We start from the raw sequence: 27,643 nt of genomic DNA, 5'->3' as shown, positions 1-27,643 counted from the left end.
GTTGAGCTATTCATAAAATTCAACTGAAATTTTGAATTTAAACTGATGGAAAATTGACAGCATGGGTAATTCACTTCAAATGCTCTTCTTTTCCAGCCTAAAGGATTGTGCTTCATTGAAACACTTTATACCTTCATCGGTCAAGTTGGATCACGGAAATCAAATGGTACCATGTTTGGTCAGATATGGTGTCAATGCATCATGTGTTTGTCAAGAAGGAAGGTGTTTAGAAGTTGTGGTGTTTATACATCATGTGCTTTTGAATAAGGAGGCAGTGAAAAGTTGTGCAGTCTTTGCCGCATGTGTTCATCAAATCGGAAGCAGTTTAAAAGCTGCGGCGTCAATGTATCATGTTCTTCTCAACAAGAAGCAGTTAAAAAGTTGCGGTGTCGATGCATCATGTTCTTCTCATCTAGGAAGCAATTAAAAAGTTGCGGTGTCTTCGCATCATTTGGTTATCATCAAGGAAGCAATTTTAAAGTTGCATTGTCAATGCATCGTGCTCTTCTCAGTAAGGAAGCAGTTAAAAATTTGCGGTGTCTGTGCATCATGTGGTTATCGACAAGGAAGCAGTTTAAAAGTTGCGTTGTTAAGGCATCATGTGTTAATCAACAAGGAAAAAGTTTAAAATTTGTGTTGTCAATGCATCTATTCACGAAGCAGTGTAATCGTTGCAGTGTCCGTGTATGAGCTGATTATCAAAAGGGGAATAGTTTTTTTAAGTTTTAGTTTCTAAATAAGTATCATGCGATCGTTAAATAGTAAAATGATGATAAGTAATAAAATACCAAGTTTGCCTATAAAAAATAAACAATAAATAAATTAAACTAAAACTCACAAATAAACAAATAAAAAAGGTCCAATGAAAATAAATCAAATATAAACAAAAAATAACGTGCACTACCCATCCTCAACCCCTCCCAGAAATACTTCACATTTGCGCCTTCCCTTTTTGAATGGACTCTTGTTGACTCTCTTTTGGGTTTCAAGATTGATATTAATGATCCTTAATTATCCAAATTATGTTTACCAACGCATTGAAAAGAATGTTACTGGTTTTGTTCCCAGCCAACAAACTAATGCAACAGTAATTCTGACATTTGATTATCAGAAGTCGATCTCAGACATTTGATTTCGAAGTTCACAGTTTTATTTCAGACTACCGACTTTTAACTTTTCGCCTTCCGGCCTTCGGACATTCGATTCCGGAGTTCGAAGTTTTATTTCCGACCATAAACGTAGAATCTTTTTGTTTCCGGCTTCGGACTTCTAATTTCCGACGTAAACCTTCGGATTTCGGACATTCGATTTCGGAGTTTTATTTCCGACCATTGACGTATAATATTCTCTCTTCCGGCTTCAGACTTCAATTTACGACTTATCTCCTACGTCCTAATCTCTGACTGTGAACTTTCAAAATCGGAGTTTAATTCATCAATTGTTACAAGTAGACCTTCGACTTAATGCTCGATCTCCCTTTTTTTTTCGATTTGGACTCCAAAGTACCATTTTCAACGTCCATTAACAAGAGAGTACAATTCTCTTTTTGAGTCAGGAATATGAAATCAAAACATCAGGGAATTTTTAACGTTTAAAAAAGAGAAGCACATCAGTATTCAAGATGAGAGGTGTATTAATTACCTTCAATTTTACAAGCTATTAAAGATTTAACCCTTTAAATCCTAAGAGTTGCTGGCATTTAATTTCTCCTCATAATACCACTCCTGAGTGAATAAAGGAAACAATCTACAACTTAAATAGCTCTTGTTACGGGAAAATTTACTGATTTTTCCGTGTGTGTTATTCGGAACATATTTATTCGTAAACTTTCACATTTAACTATTTCAAGTCCTTTCATTTTAATAAATCAAAAAATGTATAAAAACCACAGTAGCTTTTAGAATAGATTTTGCTTGTTACTCGCTTTCATTATGCGCCTGCATGGCGGCACTTTTGTTATTTATTACATGGTTTTTTAGGTAAATATAAGTGTTAATGGTCTTTCTGGAAACATTGGTTTTCATGGTAGTTAGTAGCTGAGTTTATACTCATAACTTTAATTTCTTTTCATACGATAGTTTCCACACCAACCTTGCATAGATAAGCAGAAACTTTTCATGCTTTTCCGTTTTTATTTCCTAAGCTGCGCTACTGCAGTTAAGATAGGTATTATTTTTTATACCAGAACTGTGAATTCTCACCTAAGTTTCCTACTTTAATGGCCTCGAGTTTATTGCATCCGTCTTTTCAATTTTGAAATTCTTTCCGTAGTAGAAACCGATGGAATATTTCGGTAGTTTTCGTCTAACTTCAAAGAGACCTTTTTCCGCTCCTTTGTGTCCTTATTCAAATATTGCGATTTGTGTAACAATAGCACCTCACACCAGTTAGTTCTTAAGCAAGTACCTTGTACAGCTTTGATGATTGCAATTTTTGTACGCTAGAGGTCATGTCGCTTGTTGGCCTGACCTAGAATAAAAGTACTGTGGAACCAAAGATTGTCTTATCCTTGACGTCCGTACAAGCTCACTCGAAGTAGATCTCCGTGTACCAGGGAATCGTGACGAGTTTCCGTTCTCGCTGCCAAGTGGTCTCTACCGAGTTATTTCCCCCAGTTGTTATTGTGCCGTCCGCGAAGATTCAGTTTCCCAGTTTGGGCGCGAAAACCTATCGTCACACTCTTGATTGTTGAACAAATTCTCCTAGTCAGCACCATATGGGTAATCTCGTACCAAATCCAACCCTTTAACCGTCCGTGATATGGCTTTTTTACTCATATATTAACGTCTACCGAGGCTTAAAAGAAAATTTAGGAAAGAAAAAGCTAAGTTAAAAGGGAAAATCGAAGAGTCAGTACGAGTTGGTTTACATTTTTAATTGAGACTCAATGAAAAATACAGGGAAATAATTTATTTAGATATATATATCATATAATCAAAATGAACGACCTTAATAACCAAATGTGCAGGTTTTAGCAGGTGTTTATTCTTTCACTCTGTAAATGCGCAATTTACATCTAAATGCCTTCCAAATAAATATTGATTCAAACATTCAAATTGTTTTAAAACCAGTGAAAGGTATCTTTCAGAATTTTTCAGTCAGCTAACACAAGGCAACGATCACTGGATGTTCCTCCAACCTATTGAAAATAAATTCCCAAATCCGACTAAAACGGCCTCAAATGGCTGTAAGCCTAAAATGTCAGTGAACGTAATAGTTGCTACAGTTTGCTTCGATCGGTTCGACCGCTAACCAAACAACACGAAGAGGAGTTTTTTCGCCTTTTCAGGGAGATCTAGGAGATTATAATTTTCCTAATATCTCCGCCTGCAAGAAGAGTGTCTAACATCAAACTCAGTCGATGCAAATCGAACATAAGGTTAACTTCGAACATCATCTGCACCATGTTCACTGCTTTTAAAACGCAGCACTTAATTAAACGCGGCTGTGTCGACAAAACACCAAATCAGAGCAGTCGCTCATCCGGCGGACGTTGAAGATACACAATAGGTTTAAGTTGCAATTAAAAAAAAATAAATCATTTGGAAGGGAGACAAATATTTCAACGAAGAGTGATAATGATTGCGAATTAAATATCCCTCAACTATGATGGTACCGATGACGATAATTTTCACAAACTTTTAATAAACTGGAATAAACGCAATCATTTCTGTAATCAAGCTGGAGTTTCATAATTCACCCATGGGGGTCGTAAATCTTCCTTTCAGGTAATTATCCTGCTTACTAGTCTTGTTCAACCCGATACAAAAGTAATAAAAAGAATGTGTTGTCCAGCTAATGAAATTTTCGCCTTCTCAGTGGGGGGTGGAATTAGTTTTTTTTAGCATTTTTTTCAAGCCGGCGAGAAGGCGGTTGCGCCGTGCTTTTTAAAAAACTGAATAGTTTTATCAATATTTTTCAATAATAATGAGCTGTAATCATTGTGCCAAAGGCATCGAATTTTCTATTCCATTACCTAGAGAAGCGATTCATAGCTTTGAAAGCTGCTTAATTTGAAAGTAACAAATTCAATTTGAAAATTCGACGGGGTTAAGAATTGTTCTGAACCCCTAAAATAAGTTCCCGTAGAATCTATACAAGACCTAAAAAAAGTATTTCAAATATACCTGTAGTCTGGGGGTATGAGTGTCTTATTTGCTTGGTTTAAGTGTTGTGTTAGTCCTTTTGGGCAGCACGGTTGTAAGGTTTAAAAACACTTTTTAAAATAGTTGTCATGTTATGTTGTTAATAAACATTTAATGCAATAAGAGTTGTGAAATTTCTTCTGCTTGGGCATAAAATCGCAGAAAACAGTTCCTAGCTGAAATTTCGCTCATCTTGAACCAATTCGCAAAGTAAAATCGTGTTGTCCTGGGATCAACCGCTGGGCTCTTTTGTGTACGTTCTGTCAGGAACGACACATTTTTGGTTGATCTGTACCTTTAAATTTGATCATTTTAAAAGTCAAGCGCGATCTTCAACAGCACTTGTAAAATGGCAAGATTCTCGCCAGTCTCAATTTATGTGTTGAATAAAAGCAGCTGCTGGAAATTTTGGAGAGCACTCACGAAACTGAAGCTGCTCTTAGCTGCGCCTCAAGAAACTCTTGTGCATCTTTCGTGCTCCCAAACTTTCAGCTTGCTACATATCTCGATGAAGCACGCTGACGTATAAACTAGTTGTTCATTTAGAAAAAAGTAACCGTCCCGAATTTTTCGATTATCAGAGAAGATGAGCACTTCTGCGAATGAGCTGTTTTCCCTCGACTGTTAAAGGCGGAGAAGCCTGGTTAGGGCAATTCCCAGGAGCTAACGTGGTCCAACTGAAAGCGGTTGTTCAAGTGTTCTATAGGGAGACTTAACCGCTTCGACCTAAACCCGTTACAGTTTAAATGGTTGATAATATATCCCGACCTAACGCTCCCGCAAAAGTTTCGTGCTGCACGGCATTTTAATCGTTCAATTCGTTAATTTAGCAAATCGGAACGGACAAGGGCCTATTATCTTGGCGGCATACAGAAGAGCGCTGGTGGGGGTCTTATTTAATTGTTTAATCTTTTCCAAAAGACATCGAAATTAAAGCGGATGAATGTTCCCCATTGAAAAAGAAAAATAATTGCCCCTTTAACTGCCCCAGTGATAAATACTGCAAAAGCTATGCAACTGTCACTTAAATAAACCTCTCAAAGTCTTGTTTGCTTCGGAAATTAGATCGTCAGCCCTTCAGTGGAGATAACTTGTTAATGATTTCTACATATGCCAGCTTGTTGGCTTCAGTTAGACCCATCGGACACAGAAGCGTATTTCTGATGATAAAAATGTAGTAAAACAGTCATAAGTAGCGTAAGATCTGTAAATGAATTCAATAAACGACAGGAACTTTGACCCTAAATCAACTGAAACTATCTTAGCACATCTAGTTTGATTTTCACTTAAACTAAATTTCTAAATCCCGGGCGAGGAATCGTGTTTACATGTACATGAATACAATACTAGTGAAAGAATACAATAGAATTATAAAGCAGCTCCGATAAAGAAAGGTGGTTAATTCCTGAGAATAAAAGAAATTCAAAAGACAAAAATAGACCGCCTTGCTCAATAATAGTACAATGATTGATTTCCAATTATGAAAGGCTGAAAACTTAAGTGAAGTTTTTTAATATCTCCCAGACGAGCAATATTTGTTTTGAACAGGGAAGGTTTGGAAGATGAATTGGGGCAGCCCAAGTGACACGACCACCATGGAGGAACAACCCAACAACTGTGAACTTTCGGTGAAAGAGAGAAATTGTGTTCAAAAAAACTCGCTACTTAGACAAACGAATCAAAAGATAAGTGCTTCTATACAGAGTGAACACAATCGATTTGAAAGAAAAATGGACTTGGAGGCTAAAAAGTTACGGAAAAAACTCACGATGATGATTCAAATTGCTAAACCAGTCACGAACAACGATGCAGGATCATGCAGCCCTAGCAAAACAGAAGATTCGGTTGACGCTTCTAGCAAACTTAGGTTGCCAGCCATAAAAAGCGAGATCAAATCAGCACCATGTTCTCCAATTTTAGGCCATCGAAAGACAACTTTTTCTTGGGAAAATGTCAGTTTATCGCCACACTCCGGTTCGAATCCGTTGCCGATTCCTCGTCGGTGCTCATACAACGAAATCTTCTCTTCACCTCAAGGTTCACCCATTTTAACTCGGCAATCGAGTAATTCTTTTTTGAATCGAGATCGTCCGTCAGAGTTGATACAACTGTCGCCTCGCTCACCAGGATTGGAAGAAAATAACGGTAAGCTATCACCATCTTTGTTGCCAAGAAATCTCAAGTTGAGAGAACAAGCTCGTCGCGATAGCCTTCTAAAGGCGACGCCGGGGATGCAATCAACTCAAGGTCCATCACTAGAGGACCAATTCAAATCACTTGGATCGTGTCGTTATCTGCGTCGAGCTACTGTAGGTCACGTAAAAGTCACAATAGATGATGAAGAAAAGAATACTGAACATGTTCGAGAAAATACCGTGGAATTTAGTTAATATGTCTCAATTCGGGCCATGATTGTGTCAGATTATAGGGGGTCAGATGTACAAGGCTGAATTTTACGCCGAATTGCAATTTTAACCACCATTGTCACCGTCGATCAATGTTGGCAAATGTTAAGTTAAGACCGTCATTCGCACCCATCAGGGCTCTTTCACTAATCAGCACATTCTTTGCACGTAGAATCAAGAATATACCTTAAGGTGTCAAATGTTTTAGCACCGTGCTTGCATGATATCGTTAAATACTGTCGCAAAACTTAATATAGCATTACGGCGTTTATGTTAATAAATTTAGGTTAGTATCAATGGTTGAACGCGTGTACATAAGATTTTAGAATCTTGTTGCCGGTGATTAGGTTTGAAACGGTAAATTAACTTCCAACATTATTGTAAGAAGAGCTTGATAACTTTCAACGATTTATGTTTCTCTGCTTTATGGATCTATGACCATTAAGAGATGACAAAAGCGTTTTCATTTAGATATTCGAAACAACGCTTTGCTCTTTAATGAAGCATCATCCGCAAACGTAAGCAAAGAATTAGTGACGTTCACTTCGTCTTTAATATTTAAAAAAAAAAACGCAAACGCTTTGCAAAGGTGTAAAATAAACAAAATACAGCAGTACATTTATAGCGAAAACAGCATCATAAGCTAAATAGATGCAGCAAGAAATTATTGACAAATGCCGTATGGCGCCATCAAAAAGAACTTTGAAGTCGTAATGACAATAGTTAGAATCGATTTAACTAGCCGAACTTCAATTTACGTTTTTGATGTAGCTATTAAAAGATTAACACATAATAAAGTATTTGTCTCTCTATTTGAACTAGATCTCTCTTTTGGGAATTGTTCGTGCGTATTCACGTCTGCTGTGCCTTCTTAAAAAAATTCTGGTTTCATGAAGAAGAGGCCGAGTAAATTGAAAACATACCGATCGCGAGTGAAGATTTCTACATAGGATGTAAACTTGAGTTTCTCGCTTGATCTCCTCCAAGGAAACCCAATACTTTAGAGGATAGAAGAGCTAATGCTAATGCAAATGCTACCGCTAATGCTACAGAACGCTAAGAACGTCTAATTTTATTGCTGCTTTCATAGTGCTATTAAAGGATTTTTTTTAATCTTTTAATGTCAAAACATAGGAAAATATTTTGTCTCATTGTTTTAATTAGATCTCTCATTTGGCAATCGTGCATACATACGATTATTTTAATCGATATGCGCCTTTTTCGCCCGGTTTGGATTCTCTCTAAAACCAAGCAAACTAACAAACAAACACGCAAAACAGCCAACGAAGAAAACCAAACATTAAAGCTTTTATTATGCATTACTTGTCAATAAAAATTAAATGTGGACTTTAAATTTAACAATCCATTCACTCATTAATTTGTTACTACTTTCTAGCTTTCTGAAAGAGTCTGAAAGCTTCTTGGAAAGGATAAAGATACAAATCAAGTAGAATATTCGATTCACAGTTGCAGCCTTAAACAGTACCCTTGGAAACGCTCGGCTATGGTTTTGACAAACACCGGCAACAAAAAAATAAGCAACGTCAACAAAAATAAAAAGATGTTTCACGGTTTTTGGATGAAATTGAAAGAAAATAAACACATTTAAGGCTGACAACAATTGAGATCAATTTTCAACAGAAATTAAAAGAAATAAACAATTATATCTAAATTATACAAATCAAAAAGATTCTTTAATTTTGTAACTCAAATTTGTGGTTGCACCTGATCAGAGAACCCCAGATCGAACAAACAAACAAACAACAAAAACCTATGTCAATAGCGGAAAGCAAGACTTCAATTCAGTCATGGTCGATGTAATTTCCATCCACGCGATTCACTTTCGCGAATGTAAATTTCTATTTGGTTCGCGATGCTGCCGAGGAACTTCATCACCAAGAGCCTCAGATGCCGTCGTTCACGTATTTAGTTGACATAATGTGATGAAAGTGAACTACTATAGAAGTCTCATGCTTTACATGTGAATGCCAATTGTGGGTCAAGTGATATCCACAAGACAATGATTCTAGAATGCAAGTACAAAATGTTCCTTGTAAAAGACAATATTATTTTCAAAACAATAGTGAAACATTCCTACAACAGAGGCGTTTCATTTGTCCTCGGTTTAAAACGGAACCTTTAGGAATCTCGAAAATAGCAAATTTCTGTTTTCTTTGCTGGTTTGTTTGTTCGTTTGTTTGTTTTTTGTTCTTCTGTGAAATTTAAGTGTTAATACAACTGAGGAGATCACTTCCTATCAGGAAGAACATTCCATGACCCAAATTTAATGACACAAACATTAAGCCCCATCCACCGAAATTTTGTCCTCTGTCCATATTTCGCCCCAAGCTGTGGGTCACGCATATATTTGGTGACGTGAGGGTCTCAGCACATTTTAAATGGTTATACCGTGGATGCTTTGCGTTCCTTTTTTTCCAAGTGGTCTCTGAGATATGCGATACATAGTGGTTGGCGACGACCGACACGATTCAAAATAGTAGCAGGAAAAGGACCACCAAAATCAAGCTGGAAAAAATGTTAAAATAATACATATTTATTACTTGAGCCTTCAACTCCCATGAGTGATCAAGAAAGAATTTCTCCTTACCATACGAATACAATATCAAGTAGACAAGTGATAAGAATCAAGACAAATATTAATTAGGGGATTATTACTTGATCCAATACCGAATTCTCCAAACTAATATCATGATAATTTTATTGCTTAGGGTTAGGATAGTAAGGAGAGTTACTTATGAGATCTTGGGAGTGAGATAACAGTTACAGCAGCTGGCATTTGAGTGTCAAGAGTAATTCGGGATTGCTTAAGTTTCGCTCACTATATACGGCTCTGTGATTGGTGCCACACTCACAACCAATCAGTGGCAAGAATGAAACCAAGCGCGGCTTTCATTGACTACTCGTGTTTTCTAGCACTTCAAGTGGTTTGCTCGTTTTAATTCGATTTTTGTTGGCTGCTTGGAATATTTTTGTTGGTTCAATTTAGCAGCATAGATTACTTCTGTTTTGTTTTATTTTTCACTCAGTTGAAATGCACTCAGTTCATGTAGAGTTACGTTACATTGAACACCTCTTTACCTGAGTAAGATACGACACCATAGAATACAGCTGACCATTTTGTAGCATGGGCTCAATTACCCAACCAGCAACGTGAACCTGTTAAAAAAAATTGTAAACGAGAAAAACTGGTTTGGTAACGCTTGTTGAAGTGACAACACTTTTAATGTTGAAGCACAGAATATTCAGAGGGATGGAGGACACGTGATTCAAAAGGCAGGAAAATAACGAGCAGGGAACGCAAGTAACACAGCATTTAAATTGTACGAAAGCAGTCTGGAATAAGGCAGTCAGTCATACCTTCATTCTAATGATGTCCTTCTTTTGAGGTAATTCGGGGATGTCCACGGATGTCCCAGCTATTAGGTAACGTTCAGGCTGGGTGGGAAGAAACAACTTTAGTATCTCTATCTTCAATCTACACTCTATTTGTAGGGTGGTTGGAAAGCGCGTGTCTCAGCTCAAATTTAATAACTTTGTTTCATTTCCTGATATCTAAAGTGGCTGAATCTCAGGGCTATCTAAATATATCGAACTTAAATGTAACCAAAAAAATCAGTTTTTCGAGAGCACAGATTATCATAGGCTTGATTTCCGCCGCTCTCTCGTGTCCGGTCTTGGCTCCTTCCCAAGGAGAGAAATGGGTTCGGGGGAGAGGCGCGGGGTCATATTCCCGAACAGCGGCTGGTAATCAAGCCTACGATTATAAGGACTTTCAAGAAACGGGCCTCGATCCGGAAGCCACCTCGTTTCCCACAGAGTAAAGTAACTCTCAATGAACCAACTGCAAGTTACAGAGTAAACATTCACCTCGACTCGCTCTCCTATTAAAGCTACAGAATCGCGTGACTGCTTCACGAAGCACTGAGTTGTTTCATGATGGCAATAAACTGTAAAAATAAAAAGAAAGAACCCTCTTACCACTCCATTAGACAGAGCAACATATCAAAACAAGATTTTCACGGTAACTTTACAAGCATTTTTTAGAGCTACTAGGTTTGAATTTTACTAAGTTCAAGTCATTACTGCGGCGATTACTCTCGTTTCCATTTAATAATCCACGGCTCAAAATGTTCAAATGTGTAACTAGAGTCCTTTTCCCTTTCAGATCGTAATACACTGTATTGGTTTTATAGACTAACATCCATTCACTGAGGGATTGTTGGAGTGAAGGGTTTTGGCTGTTTAAAGAGGAATTTCGTTCTTTGCGAACCTCCCAGAGAAAAGGAAAATTGTGGTTCACATTGACAGGGAGTTCGAAAAATCGGTACTCTGCTGTATTCTAAAATCACGTTCCTGAGCCACGAGTCGGCGCTATATTCAGCTAATAATCAATGGTTTTAAGCAAATAGAGAGATACAAATAAACTCATCCAACTTACTGATTTTAGTTTGATCGTCGATTTGCCTGACCAACTTGGTTTTCTTCGAAATGCAAACAAAACAGAATAGTTACGTCTAACATTCGAACAGACAAACAAACAAACGGCTAGGTGCTAGAGACGATAATATTCAAGTTTGGCTTTCCATCAAATGAATGCTTTATCGAGAAGGTAATCCCGAGCCCCGAGTCCTAAGTCTTTTTGACCAGCTGTTGGTTGCCTTGGAAACCACTAAAGGAGTACATTGTGATCTTTAGGTGCGAGATTGGCGAGAAGAAGAAAACAGTTGTGTTTGATGCGTATGCGTACGACGGTGAAGTACCAATAGGACGTTAAACTAAAGATAGCCGCATATCCCAAACACTCAAATATAAAAGAGTAATCAGCTTAGTTGATAACGTAAATTAGCCACCGTAGCTGAAGAGTTTAAAAGCTGATTTTCGAGCGCAAGCCCGTCGTCAGAGCGATTGGAGGAATTGAGGGTTGTGTGCGGGTTTATATGCAGAAATTGGGGCTACGCTACTGGTGGGAATGTGGTGACAAGAAATCAAGAATAAATTAGTTGAATGAAACTCGTAGGTATTAAAAGTGCCGATTTGAAAGATAAATTTTTGTTCTAGAAATTTGCTGCTTTGCGAACTGTCTAGATGTTGGGAAAGGCCACAAATAGTTACCTTCAGCATTCTATCGTACACGTGACGCGTCATGTGATTCCGCACCGCTTCATAAACTGTTGGCGGTTTCGCTTTGATCATTCCCTTGCCAAGAAAACTGCAAATACATAGAAAGTCATAAACCGCATAACCCAGACGTCAAATAATATCTAAGACCTGGGGAACATTACACAAAGAGACCTTCAAACGTTTCTTAACAACTGTTAGCTCGCTCTCTCGCTCAGTCAATACTTGACTGGGTGGGTGGAAATGTAAAATAAGTCGCTGATTATCGACTAGACGAATAGCGGATTTCTTCACCATTAGTTCTTGCATCTCAGTTTTTTGTCTCGACGACAGACTGTCACTCGAGAGGAAGGCGTTTCCGAATTCGCTAAAGCAGTTGTTTCACTAAAAAGAAGACCCTTCCAGAACAAAATGTCCTAACCTGTGAATCTTATCTCCTGTCTTCTGTAATATCACGACGTCTTTTTCGATGCTACGATAACTAAAAGAAAACAAAGAGAGAGAGCAAGTTGCGATAGAAAGGGTAACTCGTGGAAAAATAATAAAGCTCGTAAATATTCGGAAAAACAGAGAGATGATCAAAGATTAGCCACATGTTCATGATCTGATTTCTACATCAAACCACCGCAAAGATGAATAGTGAAACATTGTGTGACAAACGCAGATTGGATTTTAATTTCATCTCAGGTTGTGTGAATTTAGTAAAGTTGGCAAGACCCAACCAGCTCGAAACAGCTGTCCCCAATTTTAACTTGGTTTCCAGTTTTTATGTCGCTGTGTTGGCTCGCTGCTATTTTCTAATAATCAGATCTTCAAAAGATTCCAATGATACTGGAAACATAATTGACTGCGTCGCGCGAAAAAATTGTGTTCCTTTAAGCGGCTAAATTAAAAACAGCTCTAAATAGTGCACCGACTCCGGGGCTCGCTCTGCCGCGCAGCGTGAGTACTGTCTTGTGAACAAAAAGAAACCAAACCGGACAAGCTAATGAGTGACGTTCACGACGTACCTCCACTCCCCTTCTCTCCCCTGACTGGCCTGCCCACCCATCTCTTCTGACACCGATATCTCTACTTGAGAAGCCAGTTGTACCTAGGCATATAAAAAAATAAACTAAGTTCATTCATTCTAGGGATTATCAGATTAAGCAAAAGATTCTTAATATGCTAAACCTTTGACAACAGTTTTATAATGAATAAAGGGGGTAATTTTCTAAAGAAACTGCGTCGGTGCGAGCGTATAACAGGGTAACTTAGTACTATCAACTGAGTTTATAACGTAAATTGGCCACTGTAAAGAGTTTAAAAGCTGACGTTTCGAGCTGACGAATGGTTAACGCTCGAAACGTCAGCTTCTAAACTCGTCACGGTGGCCAATTTACGTTATCAACTCAATTAATACTAAATGCTCTAACTCGAGCTCCGGTCTCTAAACTATTATCCACTTACAGTAAAAGACACTAAAAACTTTCTCATCCTTAATATTTTTGACAACGAAAGAGAAGAAATTGGCAAAAACGCGTTCTAACTGAAAAAACTGTATGACTCGAACCTACTTTTTTGAGAAACGTCCTCAAAATCTTGCGCATCTGCCAAGTATATATGAGGTTTCCTCAGCTCAAAACAAACTCCGTAAGGACTCTTTTCAGTTTGAAGTATTCAATGGGCGTAACCCTATGGGTTTGTCATCTCGTATAACTAATACTAGGGCGAGGCCCAGGACTTCCATCACCTCAACGGGAAGATCTTAATGTGGGTACGATGGAAAGTATAAAAAGTATGGTTGACGCAAAAGATGCTTGGGTATGGAGTTGGAGTGCAATCAAATCTTTTGAATAACATAGTTATTACCTCCCCTAGAAGGTTGGCAGCCGCTTGATTGCTAAGCGTTCGATAATCCAATTGATGTCTGTCCACTGTCAAAGCAAAACAATGTGGTGAGAATGAATACTTTTCTATTCTTAGCATTTTTTACAATCATCTATAAAGTAGTCATGGAAGGCATATCATGAAAGCATATAAATCAATGTAATATCGGTTTAAATTGCAAGCAAAAAACAACAGGAAACTCAAAGCATGCTCAAACAAAGCTGATTAAAATTTAAAAAGATTGTATCGGCAAAAAATTTGACATCTGTCCGCTCCACTTTTTCCGAATTCTTCTGGACCTTTTGGAAGGGTCACTCCTACGCGTTATAAATTCAACATACTGAAAAAATGACCTGTATCTGTCTCTTACCGTGTGAAAACTTCATTTGTTCGTCTGTAATTGGAAACATTTCCCCTGAGTCTTGCTGATGTGTGAAGATGAAAAGTTACATTAAGAGTTGTCAACGTTAGCAAGCTTGTTTACAGTGTACTACTTACGATCGCCCTAGGCTCGAGCGATCGAGATGATTTTATGGAAACTAGGCCTTAAGATCATAGCGGTCGAGACAATCGCGAAGATCGAAGTAGGCTGGGTTGAGCCGAGCTCGTACCTGGGCCTTGTTTCCGTAGGATTGCCCAGGTCGCCTTAATCGTCTCGAAAATTTTGGCCGTAATTTCGATCAAAGTGATCATGTAGAAAACTAGACTTAAGATTAATCCAAACCGATTGGTGGTCGTTAACAATAGTGGTAATGATACAGAAAAGAAAAGCATTTAGAGCCAGCCATAATTAGTTTAAAGCTATGCAGAACTCCTTAGTTTCTTCTAGCACGTTCTTTCACCTCGTCTCACCGTCGAAACAATACCAATACGACAACAACAAATCCGAGAAAAAAGAAGAAAGAATCGTAAAAGGAAGAAAAGTCGGCAGGGTAAGCGACAAAAAAACCGGACCCCAACTTAACTCAAGCTCTGGATCCGCTACTGGCTACTCCCCCCCTCTGGACTGGTTGCCAGTCTATCGAGGAGTTACCTTGTAGGTTTTCGATACCCATTCATTCTTGTGGGTGGAGATAGGCACCGTGTGATCAACGTATTTTGCCCGAGAACACTGTGAACAGGTTCTTTCGACTACTATCGAACCAAACTACAGGGTAAACCTGTGTCCTTCTTACCGATATATTATTTGGGTCGAACCTATCCGTCATTTCAGAAGAATGCACACTGTCGGTATCTTGCGTCTCCAGTAAGCTCCAGCCTTGTAAAGACACTTTCTCCTCCCTTTCAACATCCGGCTGCGGTTGCTGAGACGATTTGGCTTTCATTAACGCCGTACATAATTCAGTGCCTTCTCTTCGAAGTTGCGATGTGTCCAAGCCGTCAACCTCCACTTCAGCTTGATAACAAGCCTCGAGTTTATCTCGTAAAACCGCGAGAGCCTGAGGCTGAGATGATAGCACTCTGTTCACAAGTCGAGCAGGTAGATTTCCTGAAACGTACGTAAAGAACCCCCGATAAGCGCTTAACCTTCACAAATTAAGGAGAGGAACCCTCAATTTTAAATCTATGTATCATAAAAGAGTTTTTGTTTTAACCCGTGGTCTCAAAATGTTTGATTTTTAATCAGTTCCGCCTGTAGTAGCACCATAGCTTCCACGACTTTTTGAAAAACTCCCAGCCATAGCGACAAGTTACATTGAGTTCTAATCATAATTCCACGGATCTCAAAACCCTTTCTCAAAACCGTTAGGACATTTTAAAAGCCCCGAGTGTGTTATAGAACTCCCGTGCAAAGGAAACCTGTTCCCACATTTGTCCACGCGTGGAAATAGCTGGGAAGATTGCATAGACAAAAAGCTATTTTACTTACCTTTTAAATCAACGCGAGTCATGTACGTTACAACGTAACTTGGAGGATCACTACTCAGTTCTTTAACCACAAAACCGCCCGTGATTATCTCCGCTCTGAAACAACAAACACCACCATTAATATATAAGACGCGCGATTGCTTGTATCTCACGCGATCGGCCATGCAAGTTAAAATAATATCGCGAGCGAGAGTCGCCTTAAACGTGGAGACGCCGATAACTTTATCTGAAGAAGACACCTGTGTCATCTCGAGGGACAACTGATCGCGTGTTACATACCGAGAGTAAACGGGTAATGGCGCGAAGTTTCCCTGCTATCGGTAAAATAAAGAAAAAAAGGGAGCCATCAGGTCTGCACCCTTGGTGTGCCTACAAAGGCTGAAACAGCTCAATTTGAAGACATCATCATTCCCTTGAGAAGACCGGGCGCCTTCCTCTCAGAGCCAGGCATGTCTCTACTAGCAAGACGACTTTGGAGGGAGTTTTGGCGCACAATCGCACGAGTTAGCACGATCAACATTCGACTTCTAGCAATCTTTTCTTCCGTAATATAGAGCAAGAGGGCCAAGCAAAGGAGGAGTAAGACGACTATTGTACTCGAGAAGTGAAACAGATTAAGGACACTTCTCTGTCTCTCGGAAAAATCTTCACTGTTTACTATCCTTCATCACGACAAGGATAGAACAACAGACACAAACGCAGTAACTTGCTATGAATTGCATTCACTCAAAAAGGAGGGCCCCACTGTACACCTTTGTAATGCTTGGTGCTTTAACTGTCTGATCGACCGAGTGAGAATGGGCCATTTTACAGTTGTGCACTTAGTCGCCAAGCCTTGATTTGGAGTGAGGCTGAAGGTGACCTTGTTGAGATAGAGACCAGTATCTAGTTAGCATGATAACAAAGTAATTTACATTTGAAAATGCAGCAAGGTTTGTATCATAACAAGGTCACCCTTAGCCTCACTCCTATTCAAAGGCTTGGCAACCAAGTACACGATTGTAAAATGGACTATTGTCCTGAAAAGCCCTGTCGGTGACAGAGACGGACAAGACATCGGGCCTTGTATTAAAAGTTATAAGTTATTATATACCTAACAATTCCTTTCTTTTCTGGACACCTCTCATGCTCTACCTGCGAACATTACAGAGAAATTATGTCATTTATGGCCTAAATAGCTGTGCACTAGCTTTTACATTTCTATTCGCGACCATCTATACACAGGTACTGGTTACAGGGCCCGCGTGCAAGTTTTAGCATTCACAAGCTCTGTAGCTCTATTTCCTTTCCCCTGTAAGCTATCTGAAATGTCTCCGCCTTTTTAACATTAAAAAAAAATTATTTCAAGTTAACAACTCCAAAGGAGGAGAAAAGCACAAGAGACGCTAGTTCATCCCAGGGTTACCCCCCCCCCCCCCTACTTCCCCTACCCCACCCTTATCTTTTCATCGGGTTTTCCTGCCGTTCGCTGGTACCATTCTACTTCTTGGTATGAGAGTGGCAAGTTGAAGTGAAATTTTCTGCCCAGGAACACAACACAGAGACCCGGCCAGATTTCGTTCCCAGACCCTTTCGACCTGAAGTCCAGCCACCGGCGGCGTCTCCCACGACCACCCACCCATTATAGACTACCTTATAGGGATTTACCGGATATCTCGCTCAGTGCACGGATACCTATTCATAACCACGTGGGAGTCAGAGGGTCACTATAACAGTAAGGTGTCTTGTCCAAGTATATAAAACAATGTACACGAATCAATCGTTCCGCCTTTCAGCATGCTTAACACTAAGCTGCCGGACTCACACAAAAAGAGTTTCATTTAACTGATAAAACGTAAAAAAATAACGCTTAAAGCACACACCGCCTCAGAAGCCACGGCAATTACGCCTTCATCAATCTCTCGGAGAATAGCTATGACACAGAAGTCCCGACCGCTAGCTGGCCATTGTGGTTTGTACTCCAGTCGGTTGACCTGAAAGAATGACGAAAAGTTGTGAGGATCGAGGCAAAATTTCGCGTTAAGGCAATACGATGTTAAAACAAAAACATTCATATCTAATTCACTTCACTTAACGAATAAAAAGCATGATTTGCAAGTTGTTGTCCTGTGCTTCTTTCCAAAAGTTTGTCTTTTTTCAGCACCATTGCGTGACGCTCAAACAAGTGACACAACCATTGCGTGACGCTCAGAGCAAGTGACACAACAAGAAACTGTCAAATTTTCGTAAAAAAAAATTTTATAATCCCTGATCCGAAATGAATGATACTTGCAAAGATCATCTTAACCGAAACTTACCTTTGTAATAGGATCAATTTCTTCCACAGTTTCGCCTGTAAAAGTAATACATCAGATTATTTCACGATTATTCGCCGAATTCGAAGGTGAACAATTGCCGTAATATAATTGCTCCGGTACTTTCGAATTCTGTTGTAAATTCATTCTGCTGTCGAAACTGTTCTGTAAATAAAAAAAAAACTTTTCGGGTCTTTCATTAAAATTATTTTGATTACTTCTATCAAGAATGGCAGCCAGTTACCACTAGAATTTATTGTGCGACTTCTCGAGCAACTCTTGCGCTTGTCGCATGCTCTCCAAATTTCCTATCACTCATCCATCCATAACTCGATATATAATCACGCTTACAATGAACCGATTCTTAATTTAACGGTTATGGTATCGTCTACGAGGGAATCCTCGAACAATCAGAGCGCGCACACCTTTATAATCACCAGAGCAGTTGTACTAACACAAATTAAACCAACAATCGTTCTCCAATATGAGATGGGGTTAAGTCTCAAGATGACTGAAGGTAAAATGCCAGTCAGTGGCATATGAGGTGAGGCAAAATTGACAGCAGACACCGAAAATGCCTGGGACCAAATTCTTGCTGGGGTACTCTAAAATGCGTGGTTACCAAGCCGTCGCCATTACGTAACGACGGAACATTTCCTCGTGAAATCGAATAGCACCGGAGCAGCAGAACTGTAGAAGAATGTCTGAAGAAAAGGATTCAACTACAGCTGAATTTTGGACCGATCGTTGGAAGGAAGGGAATACTGGCTGGCATCGGCAAGAAGTAAACGCATATCTAATTAAGTATGTTGACGAGCTCACTGGTGGAAGAGCGAAAGTGCGTGTATTCGTGCCTCTCTGCGGCAAGTCAGTCGATATGTTGTGGTTAGCCGACCAAGGACACGCTGTAATAGGGGTAGAGGTTGCTAAAAAAGCAATAGAAAATTTTTTCTTAGAAAATAATCTGAGTTTCACCGTGGAAATCGTTAAAATGGCCGCGGAAAGCGAACCTGTGGACAAGTACAAGTGCAACGAAAAGGATATCACAATCTTTTGCTGTAATCTGTTCAGTGTTACGGAAGATGATGTCGGTGGCAGATTTGACGCTGTTTGGGACCGCGGATCTTTGTCTGCTGTTGCTCCTGCATTCAACGATAATGGCAAACGATACACGAAAAAGATGCGTTCACTTCTCGCAAGCGATGGAAACTATATGTTAGAAAGTCATTACTATGAAGTTGACCGAGGAATGAGGCCACCAGCCTGCATTTCTGAAGAGCTTAGAAATGAAATTTATGGAGAAGATTTTATCATCAGAGAGCTGGAAGTAAATAGGCTGGGAGAGGATCCTAACAGGAGCTTATCCTTCGCTTTAGATCTGCACTATCATTTATTCAAACCAAAGGAAAGCTAATGAAGGCATCTGAATGCATTACCCTAGACTAATTAGCCCAACTGATGCTGATTGCAGGGGAATGCACGATTTTTTCTACCTGAGAAACTTTAGAACCTAGGTGATTCTATCACAGCTTGTTTACAATTGATTCCGACTCGATTTGGTTGTTGTTTGTTTTTCCTTTTTTAAGACATTTCTTATTTACAGAAGTCAACACCAGAGTAAAGCGAGGTCTCATTTATAAGATGAATGTACTATTTGAACAATGCAAGAACAGTGAAAATCTGGTTTTTGGCTAGTGATAGGTTAATGTGGAACACTTAAAGTAATGATTTTGGCTACAAGACTTAGGCAGAAAGAGGTAAAAAAAAGGAAAAAATAAGGTAGCACCTTTTGACTTTAATCCAAACTGGAGCATGTCAGTCTGTAGTGCAGGAATTTTTGTTGGAGAGGGCAAGTAAGCATTACAAGCTTGCTGTGTTTAAGTCTTTGTTTCCCCCCATCTCCCTCAACATTAAAATTCAAAGATGATAGCTGAACATTTTTCAAAGAAACACTCTGTGCTTTCTTAGCAAAACTGCACCTTCACCACAGGTTAAGAGCCTGAGGATATGAAGCATCAAAGAACTCAACTGAGTGCTACAATCACCAATAAAAAAATAGATTTCTGCCATTTTTTGTCTGATGTAGAATCCTCTTTCTTTTTCGCTTCAAATTAGGCAATGTAAGTTAATTCTCAACCGTTTACATAAGATAAGCAGAGCCACTTCTTGAGCTGATGTACCATTAAGCTTTATCAAGCAGGTATTGGACGACAATTAACATTGTTTCATTGAATTTTGGGTCTGGTGTTCAACCCTTTCAACTCCCAATATCTGAATGTTAATTCTCCCCTCCAGCTGCTAGAAATTTCCTTGTAAATTAGTTAGAAGAATGTGGTGTTAGATCAAGATGACAACTTCTATCTGATAAGTCTGAGTAATCTCATGACCTTTTTGCTGGATAATGTATGGATATTGTGGGGAGATGTTATGTGTTGATCACTTTTGGGAGTTAAAGGGTTAAATGAGGTTTGTAATGTTGTACAACACCAGTCTTGGCAGCTTACAAGAAACTGATATTGAATACCTTTGAGGAACATGTCGTCCCACTCCCCTCTGAAATCCAATTCGTAAATGTAGGCCAAAATGTAGTCAAGTGGCACATTTATCACTGAAGTTGCTCTATAGCAATCCCAAGGTCGCTCTCCTGCCATAGGTGGTCGTTTTAGAATATCCAGACCCCTTTAGAAACATAAGATGAGTAAATCCTTGATTAAATATTAAACAGCAGGAGTAGTTTCACAAGTAAAGTATGTCATCTCGGAGTCCACAAAATTGCTTCCTGCTTCTCACTCTGCAGAGAACAGAATGGATATTCACAACATCCTTTCCTTAAGGAGTGTTGCAAAGGGTTAATGTATATTATAACACTCGTTTTAGTCTACACACAGAAAATATTCTTTATGGCCTTTCCCTAGCTAGTATCAGTAAATTTCATTATTCTCTTCATGCATGCTATAAACAAAAGCTCTTGCACGATTTATCGCCACTGCTGATGAATGCTTCTATCAACAAAATGAAATATCCTATCCTTTCCAAAACAGACAGATCTGTACAAAGGACACTTGAAGTAAACACCTGTCATTTAATTTTAACTGAAATCAACCATTTTTATGCAATTTAACTCCTTAGAAGATGGTACCACACTTGAATGTGTTGTATACTATGGCATGTGCACATCAATCAAAACAGTTTCCAACATACTTTGTATTTCCTTGGGAAGTCCAGTTGTCAGTTCCTTCAGTGGCCTGGTAGATGTCCATCACTTTTTGGAGCATTCCCTCCAAACTCTCACTGGCGCAGGAAAATAAGACAAATTTCGTCAAATTATTCAAAGAATTGATTATTTAAAGAATTAAAAAGAGATAGCAGACTCAATCTTTGAAAATTCACATTCAAGAATTCCCGATAATAAAAAGATATATCATTCTATTTAAATTAATGAGTAATTCTAAAAGCAATTTGTGAAAATAGTGTGGTGGAAATTTTTGTGTGGTTTTCGATAAAAGTTTACAAAACCACAACAAGTATGATAAAGAAGGAGTATGACTAAGATCTATGTCAACTTTTGAAGAGAGGTGGTGTGGAAGATTCATAGACAAAAGTGTTGTAATAGCCTGCAGTGCAGGCGTCTTATTAGTGCTAGCAAACCTTACAAGCTTGCCATTGTTTATCCAACCAGTCATGTTTGATTTGAAGTTAGAGTGGGTGGTAGGTGCAGGGGGAAGGGGAAGAGCAAAAAGATGCTTGCCTAAAGACACTACCTCCAAACCCCCCCCCCCCCCCTTGGTACAAGTTTATTTCCCATTAAAAGCAAAGATGGTGGCCCTAATTTTTTGTAAGAAAATACTGAGCTCTTGCTCACCAAAATTACACCTGCTCCACAGGACAGTGTTGTAAAGGAATATATGAGACCGCACTGAAGTCCCCAGGGAGGGGAGTTGAAGGGGTGTTGAGGTTGAAATCAGAGGAACACATTGAAAAAAAACCTGTGTGGGAGGGTTTCCGAGACATTTCTTAAAACTTAAAATAGATTTAAGTGCACAGGATTGTACATTTCCTCTTTGACTCTCTACATTGAGCTTATTGTATCATCAAGATTATAACTCAAATTAAATCTCTCTTTTGTTTCAACTATTTACTAAACACTCCTTTCAAAATGAAAATGAAAAAGGATTATCACCTTCTGAGGAATTCTGGAAGATGTGAATCACTAACAACACTTTCTTTTCCCTGTTAAATTTTTCAGAAGAAAAAGAACATGATGAGCAAGTTTTACAAAATTTAAAAAAACTAATTAAAGCTTCTCCAGTTTATTAACTTAACAAAATTACATCACAGTCACACCATTAAATGTGACATTACTATTTAATGTTGAAAGGAAAACTTCTATTACAATGAGGGTGCAAGAAAGATTTATATTTAGTTCCTTAACCCTAATGACTCATTCTTTTTGTGTCACATTTACAAATCTGTCTTTATATCTCGCCATCTCAAGACAGAAATTAGGCATGTCCTACCTGCTCAAGTCCACTAGTTGCTAAAAATGATAACATGACAAGTAATTGTCCTTTGGTGTCATGAATCTCATGCTGTGTGATTTCATGAGAAAATGAACAGACTACAGCACTGGTGCTGACACCAACCGTGGTGAACTAGCACTGATATGTGCGACAGGCATGAGGGAGAAGTGGGTCTATACTGTATCATGACATGACATGTTACATTGTATGGTCACATACCCTTTTTATCATTTTGTTATCATCAGTCAGGTCTACTGCTCCACCCAGTAAATCACCAACACCTGGAAGAAGAAAGTCTGGCCTTAAGTAGATGAAATTTTAATGACCTCAGTGGTGTCACTAATTAGCTATCTCATAACAGTCACTAGGAATTAATTAAAACTTCAATACAATCAAAGAAAACCTCTGGGTGCATGTTTAGATCCTAATTTAAATGGTGACACATAATTTATGATATTCTTTACCCTGGCCAACAGGAGTCAAATTAAGTGTAAATGTAAACTGCACCATTTACCATACATCCACACCAAGATGTGTCTTAAAATACACATGTTAACCATATGTCATACTGAAGCTTTTGAAAACTGAAAGAGTTTCCCATCCTAAGGACACCTGGCAGAAGGTGCAACTGACTGAATTATTCAATCTTGTGCTCATTAGTGTGGACGCACAGATCATTGAGACTGCCACTCTCAATAATAGTTAAACAATGTATTAATTGTCAGCACTTGTGTGAAGAAAAAGGCAACATTTTTCATCATTTTATCAGTGTCCTTTACATAATCCTGATGCTAAGAGAACACAAGAACTGTTTATCAGTACTTTACATGTCACCTAAGCTTAATGCATTTAAAAATACTGTGATTACATACTATAACTGTGTTGTTAGTAGGGCTCTATAAGTTTATCAGTTCTGACAAGATACTACTTTTTAAGTGATCAAATGGCATGAAGTGAACTTATCCCTTTGTCTGACATGAGACCACTCAATAATTGCATTAAACCACCTTTGTCGCATGAGACCATTCAGTAATTGAATCAAACCACCTGACCTGTATCACACATGTTTAATCCTGGAATAGTATATAAATCACAATCAGGTCACACAGATATTATTGTAAACACTACTGACATGACTCACCTGTTTGGTTAATGGATTCTAGATGTGTGACATGATTGTCACTCCCAGACAAACTTATGTTGCTGGGTTCTGATCCAACAGAATTAGCATGAGACTGATCAGGTTTGTAATGAGTAAAGAAATCCTGTAGTCCTGCTATGCGAGATACTGTCAATTGCGGTATTGATGCAAAACGTTCTGATACAGGTGCCACAATTAAGGAGACTAGACTTTCACTTGGCTCATCATCTCCTGAAAACAAAAGAATTTTGAAGCAAATTACAACAGTCACAACTAATTTTAAATCTAATTGGTTCCTTTATGTCATGAATTTGCACAATCAAAGAAGTCGAGTAAGATGTCTTGCATTTTGTCAAGATTCCATGACAATTTGGCATTACCCATTTATATAACTCCTGGATGGAAAGAGATCTCATCAGGGTAAAGTGTCCGGCACCCAGAAAAATAACTCAATAACCCAGGCTAGGGTTGGACCCAGGACTCCTCCTCCCAGAGTTCAGTGTGCCTAAATGTAAAAACCACCATGTCTCTTACAATATACACATCAACTATATGTGGAAAGGTTAATTTTATTATTGACATCTTACCATTGTCCATAGATGACACTAAGAAGCATGACAACAAGGAGCCTTCTGCTGGAATGACTTGTTCAACGAATGAGCTAACAAACCATGCTTCAGACTTTGTTTTCAAGTCTGTATCCCAGTGCCTATGATATATATTAAACACAAATTAAAAATGACAAACAGAAAGATCAAGAGATCATTTAGCCCTTTAACTCCCATAAGTGGCAAAATATTACTCCTCCTTAAAATATCCATAAATTATCCAGCAAACAGGTAATGAGAATACTCAGACTTATCCAGTAGAAGTTGATATCTTGATCAAACACCAAATTATTGCAATTAATTTATAAGGAAATTCGTAGATGCAAGAAGGGAGAATTCACAATTAGATCTTGTGAGGAAAAGGTTGACATAATAGCAAGCTGATTACAAGTCAAGAATCTTTTTCATTTACGGACTACATTCACCTGTACATAAAAGGATACTGAAACTTTCAGAATTTACTTGCCTTGAATAAACTGCTTTCGTCTCTCCACCAAACATTTCCCTCAACTGAAGCACAGCTCTTGCCAAAAAACTGCTACAGTTAAAAGAAACTGACACAACATCCTGATTGTTGCCGGTTGTAACCTGCGACACAGTCTTTACTGAAGGATCCCACTCCAATAATAGAAAAGGCTGCTTTAAGACTTTCATCACCTCCTATTCAGTAACATTCAAGAGAGCCACATGTAGTCAGATAAATTCTTTGAAAAAAATAACAAACTCATAATAAAAAATGATTAAAGACTAGATTTATTGCCTACATGTAACTTCCTCTCATCAAACAATAACATTACATAATATCTCAAGAAAATATTGATATTTAATAATGACTACTGTTGGTAATATACCAGTCTCAGTTTATAATAAGGACTCCTCTCCCAGGTACTTAAACTCTCCTAAATGTTCAATTCTCTGTATAGAGAGGTTCACATAGGTGTACCAAATTTAAAAGGGAGCACTAGAAATACCACCCTACCTTGCCTTTCTGTAAAATTCATTTAACACATACTAATATAAGACTGAAGAGTAACTCATAAAATCACACAGTCTATAAACAATTGTAAAAATTATTTTACATACAGGTACTAATTGTACATCTTAAATAGCTACCTGCTTGGATGCAGGAATGATTCCAGAACATGCATAAATTATTCTTGACATCCAGGGAGGGGTACTTCCTCCCAAGTCCTTTTGCCAGATTCTCAAACCACTGTCAACAGACTTCAGCTGCCAACCTTTGGAGGCCTTGGGAGGAACATGCTAGGAAAATGATTTTAAAAAAATCAAGACTAAGAGAAATTAATGATGAATGATGACTTATTAATGTTAGAAAAATGTTACTTTGAAGTCATAAATTTATGATTGAAGTCTCTCATGTTTCTCATGAGTAAGACCACGTTCTTCAAAAATTATCCACAAAACTGAGCTTGCTGAATCACTAGATCCAAGTATCATATGATTATAAAGATTAGTGTGGCAACAAAAAATTGTCATCATTTCTAAAAATATGACCCATTCAAACCTGAAAACAATATCTAAGCTCTGTGATTGAAATGTTTTCTAAAAACAATATCAGAAATAATCATAACTAACTGAAAATAATTTTATACTAATAGCTTCCAAAATATAACTAACAAAAAGATTTATCAACATTTAGCAAAATTTATGGAGCAATTTTTTTAGTATATCCATATTTGGTGTTTTCACACCTTATTTACCATAGAACAATCAGTGCAAGTAAATTCAAAACATGGCAAAATCAACAACTCCTTTTTTTTATCTATTGTTAATAAGATACAAGGGCCTTTTATCACAAACATTCCCAAACAAAAAAAAAAGATTAATTTATTAATAACCCTAAGCAATAGACTGAAATTCTTTAATTATTTTCAGACCCACAACACTGAGGATCATATTACCACTCCACTAAAAGTTTACCAATTCTATGAATATTGTAAAAGTCAGTAAAAGTCATATCAAAGTACAGATCATTAATGAATTAATGTGACAAAGAAACACAGTTGAAGTCTGGGCGAATTAATGACTGCGGAACCACTTCAAGTTTACTTACTATTTACATGCTCAAATATTACACCACTGTTCTTTGTTCTGGATGCTTGTTTTGTGAAATTTAGATAATCTAAACCGATTGATCGATTGATGTAATATTGTCCTTAAGGCTTAATAATTTATGACTGTAACTAATTTGCAACATCGGCCTGTTAAAGCTCACATTTACGTATCCTGAACGAGCAATGAATTAAGTTTCCTTCACGTAGAAATTCATTGACAGTGACATAAGCTCTATTGTTTTTCACGTGAACGTCTCTTTGAATCAACAAACATAACCTGAGGGTTTTAGATGGTTGAGCGCTTGACACTTGATATGCTGACGAATAAAATACACTGTAGAACCGCGTACTGGGTTAAAATATCGAACCAGATCGAGTAGTTAACAAATCTCTCACCCCCAGAAAAAAAGAAAACAACAAAACAGATACCTTTTTGATGAACTTTATTTTTTCCTGTGCAGAAGTTTTATCATGGATAGATCCCTGAAAAGTGCAAGGAAAAAAATCAGTTTAGGTAAACGCCACATGAACAAGTATAATTACCGTATCATTGTCAGCGCTCAGCTGATCTTGCTCTTCGACCGTCTAAAATTCTCTTTTTAAAACAATTTTAAATTTGCTTACCTTGCGGAAGAAAATAATATAAGTGATGAATGCAACAAACACACTTATCAACGACAGATACAGAAGGCATAAAAGCGAGAACATCGCATCTCAGTAAGAGAATTCCTTTGCAGCTAGCTTTCCAACGAACGATGAAACACTGTCTGAGGTACGAAAGACCTGTGACAGATCATGAGCCCACGAACAATAGAAGTGTTAGGTCAACTTCCGGTTCTTTCCGGTGAGTCTTGTCTTCGGCAATACTTTCATTGTAAGTCATCAAACTCGTGATGGCCAAAGTGCGAAGTGCGTTCATCATGAGATTTGAAGAAAAGGTCAAATAATGAACTGTTTGAGCTTAGTCAAAGCTCAAGAAAAATAATTGAGTTACCGGGTACACCTGCGTTTCAGGCAAGATTACCCTCGGCTTGACTGCGAATCGGCCGCAAAAGAGAAAGAAGTCCATGGGGATGGGAGTGAGTGGGAAAGCGGCGTTGAAATAACGGCGTAATTCGTAATTTCGTTCATCTATACATACGAGGAGCCACAAAATTTGTTGGATGTTATATTTTATTACCGACCATTTTAAAGCTTCTTAAAAATCATTGACTGCTCATTTGCCTTCATCCACTGCTTAATGGCTAAAGCGTTTTCAATCGAGAAATTTACCCTGTCACTTTGAAATTGTAGAGCAAGGGGGGGGGAGGGAGGGTACTACGACAAATCAGTTGACTGTTGTGGAGTAAGGTGAGGGATACGTGCGCATTTGCTCACATACTGACCTTGTAACGATACTCCTCTCCCGGCCCAGCCCTCGACTTCTTACTTTTCGGGAGATGTCATGTAAAGTTCAAAGTTCAAAGATTTGAAATGTTGGTTACCGGTAACACAATGACAATCAGTGCTATTTGCATGAAGAGGAAGAAAAATGTTCCAAGATTTCACAGAATTTTTTTGTGAGGCATAAACTCTGCA

General features: G+C 38.3%; 3 protein-coding genes across 3 annotated transcripts; 2 read left to right on the top strand and 1 right to left on the bottom strand.

Annotated features, from left to right (window-relative positions):
* Positions 1 to 5,707: 5,707 nt before the first annotated feature.
* LOC131792199 (uncharacterized) lies at positions 5,708 to 7,356 on the top strand. The gene has a single exon (XM_059109580.2). The coding sequence runs from the start codon at positions 5,708 to 5,710 to the stop codon at positions 6,533 to 6,535; it is 828 nt and encodes a 275-aa protein (XP_058965563.2). The 3' UTR covers positions 6,536 to 7,356.
* A 335-nt stretch (positions 7,357 to 7,691) lies between these two features.
* Positions 7,692 to 26,831, bottom strand: LOC131792075 (uncharacterized). The gene is made up of 25 exons (XM_059109440.2): positions 26,690 to 26,831; positions 26,495 to 26,548; positions 25,104 to 25,253; positions 24,457 to 24,650; positions 23,970 to 24,091; positions 23,383 to 23,613; positions 22,461 to 22,522; positions 21,902 to 21,951; positions 20,923 to 21,012; positions 20,246 to 20,400; positions 17,725 to 17,759; positions 17,290 to 17,400; positions 16,521 to 16,561; positions 15,429 to 15,523; positions 14,734 to 15,047; positions 13,929 to 13,983; positions 13,541 to 13,605; positions 12,700 to 12,782; positions 12,111 to 12,170; positions 11,684 to 11,780; positions 11,010 to 11,052; positions 10,439 to 10,518; positions 9,929 to 10,006; positions 9,650 to 9,727; positions 7,692 to 9,076 (listed from the first exon to the last, which is right to left on the bottom strand). Exons 1-25 carry the CDS (start codon positions 26,771 to 26,773, stop codon positions 8,954 to 8,956), a joined length of 2,550 nt encoding a protein of 849 aa, XP_058965423.2. The 5' UTR covers positions 26,774 to 26,831; the 3' UTR covers positions 7,692 to 8,953.
* LOC131792077 (probable thiopurine S-methyltransferase) lies at positions 18,371 to 19,954 on the top strand. The gene has a single exon (XM_059109442.2). The coding sequence runs from the start codon at positions 18,422 to 18,424 to the stop codon at positions 19,133 to 19,135; it is 714 nt and encodes a 237-aa protein (XP_058965425.2). The 5' UTR covers positions 18,371 to 18,421; the 3' UTR covers positions 19,136 to 19,954.
* Positions 26,832 to 27,643: the final 812 nt, after the last annotated feature.

The sequence above is a fragment of the Pocillopora verrucosa genome, chromosome 7, assembly GCF_036669915.1.
Source record: "Pocillopora verrucosa isolate sample1 chromosome 7, ASM3666991v2, whole genome shotgun sequence".
Lineage (NCBI taxonomy): Eukaryota > Metazoa > Cnidaria > Anthozoa > Scleractinia > Pocilloporidae > Pocillopora > Pocillopora verrucosa.
The sequence above is the reverse complement of the archived record's forward strand: the minus strand, read 5'-3'. Positions and strand labels throughout refer to the sequence as shown.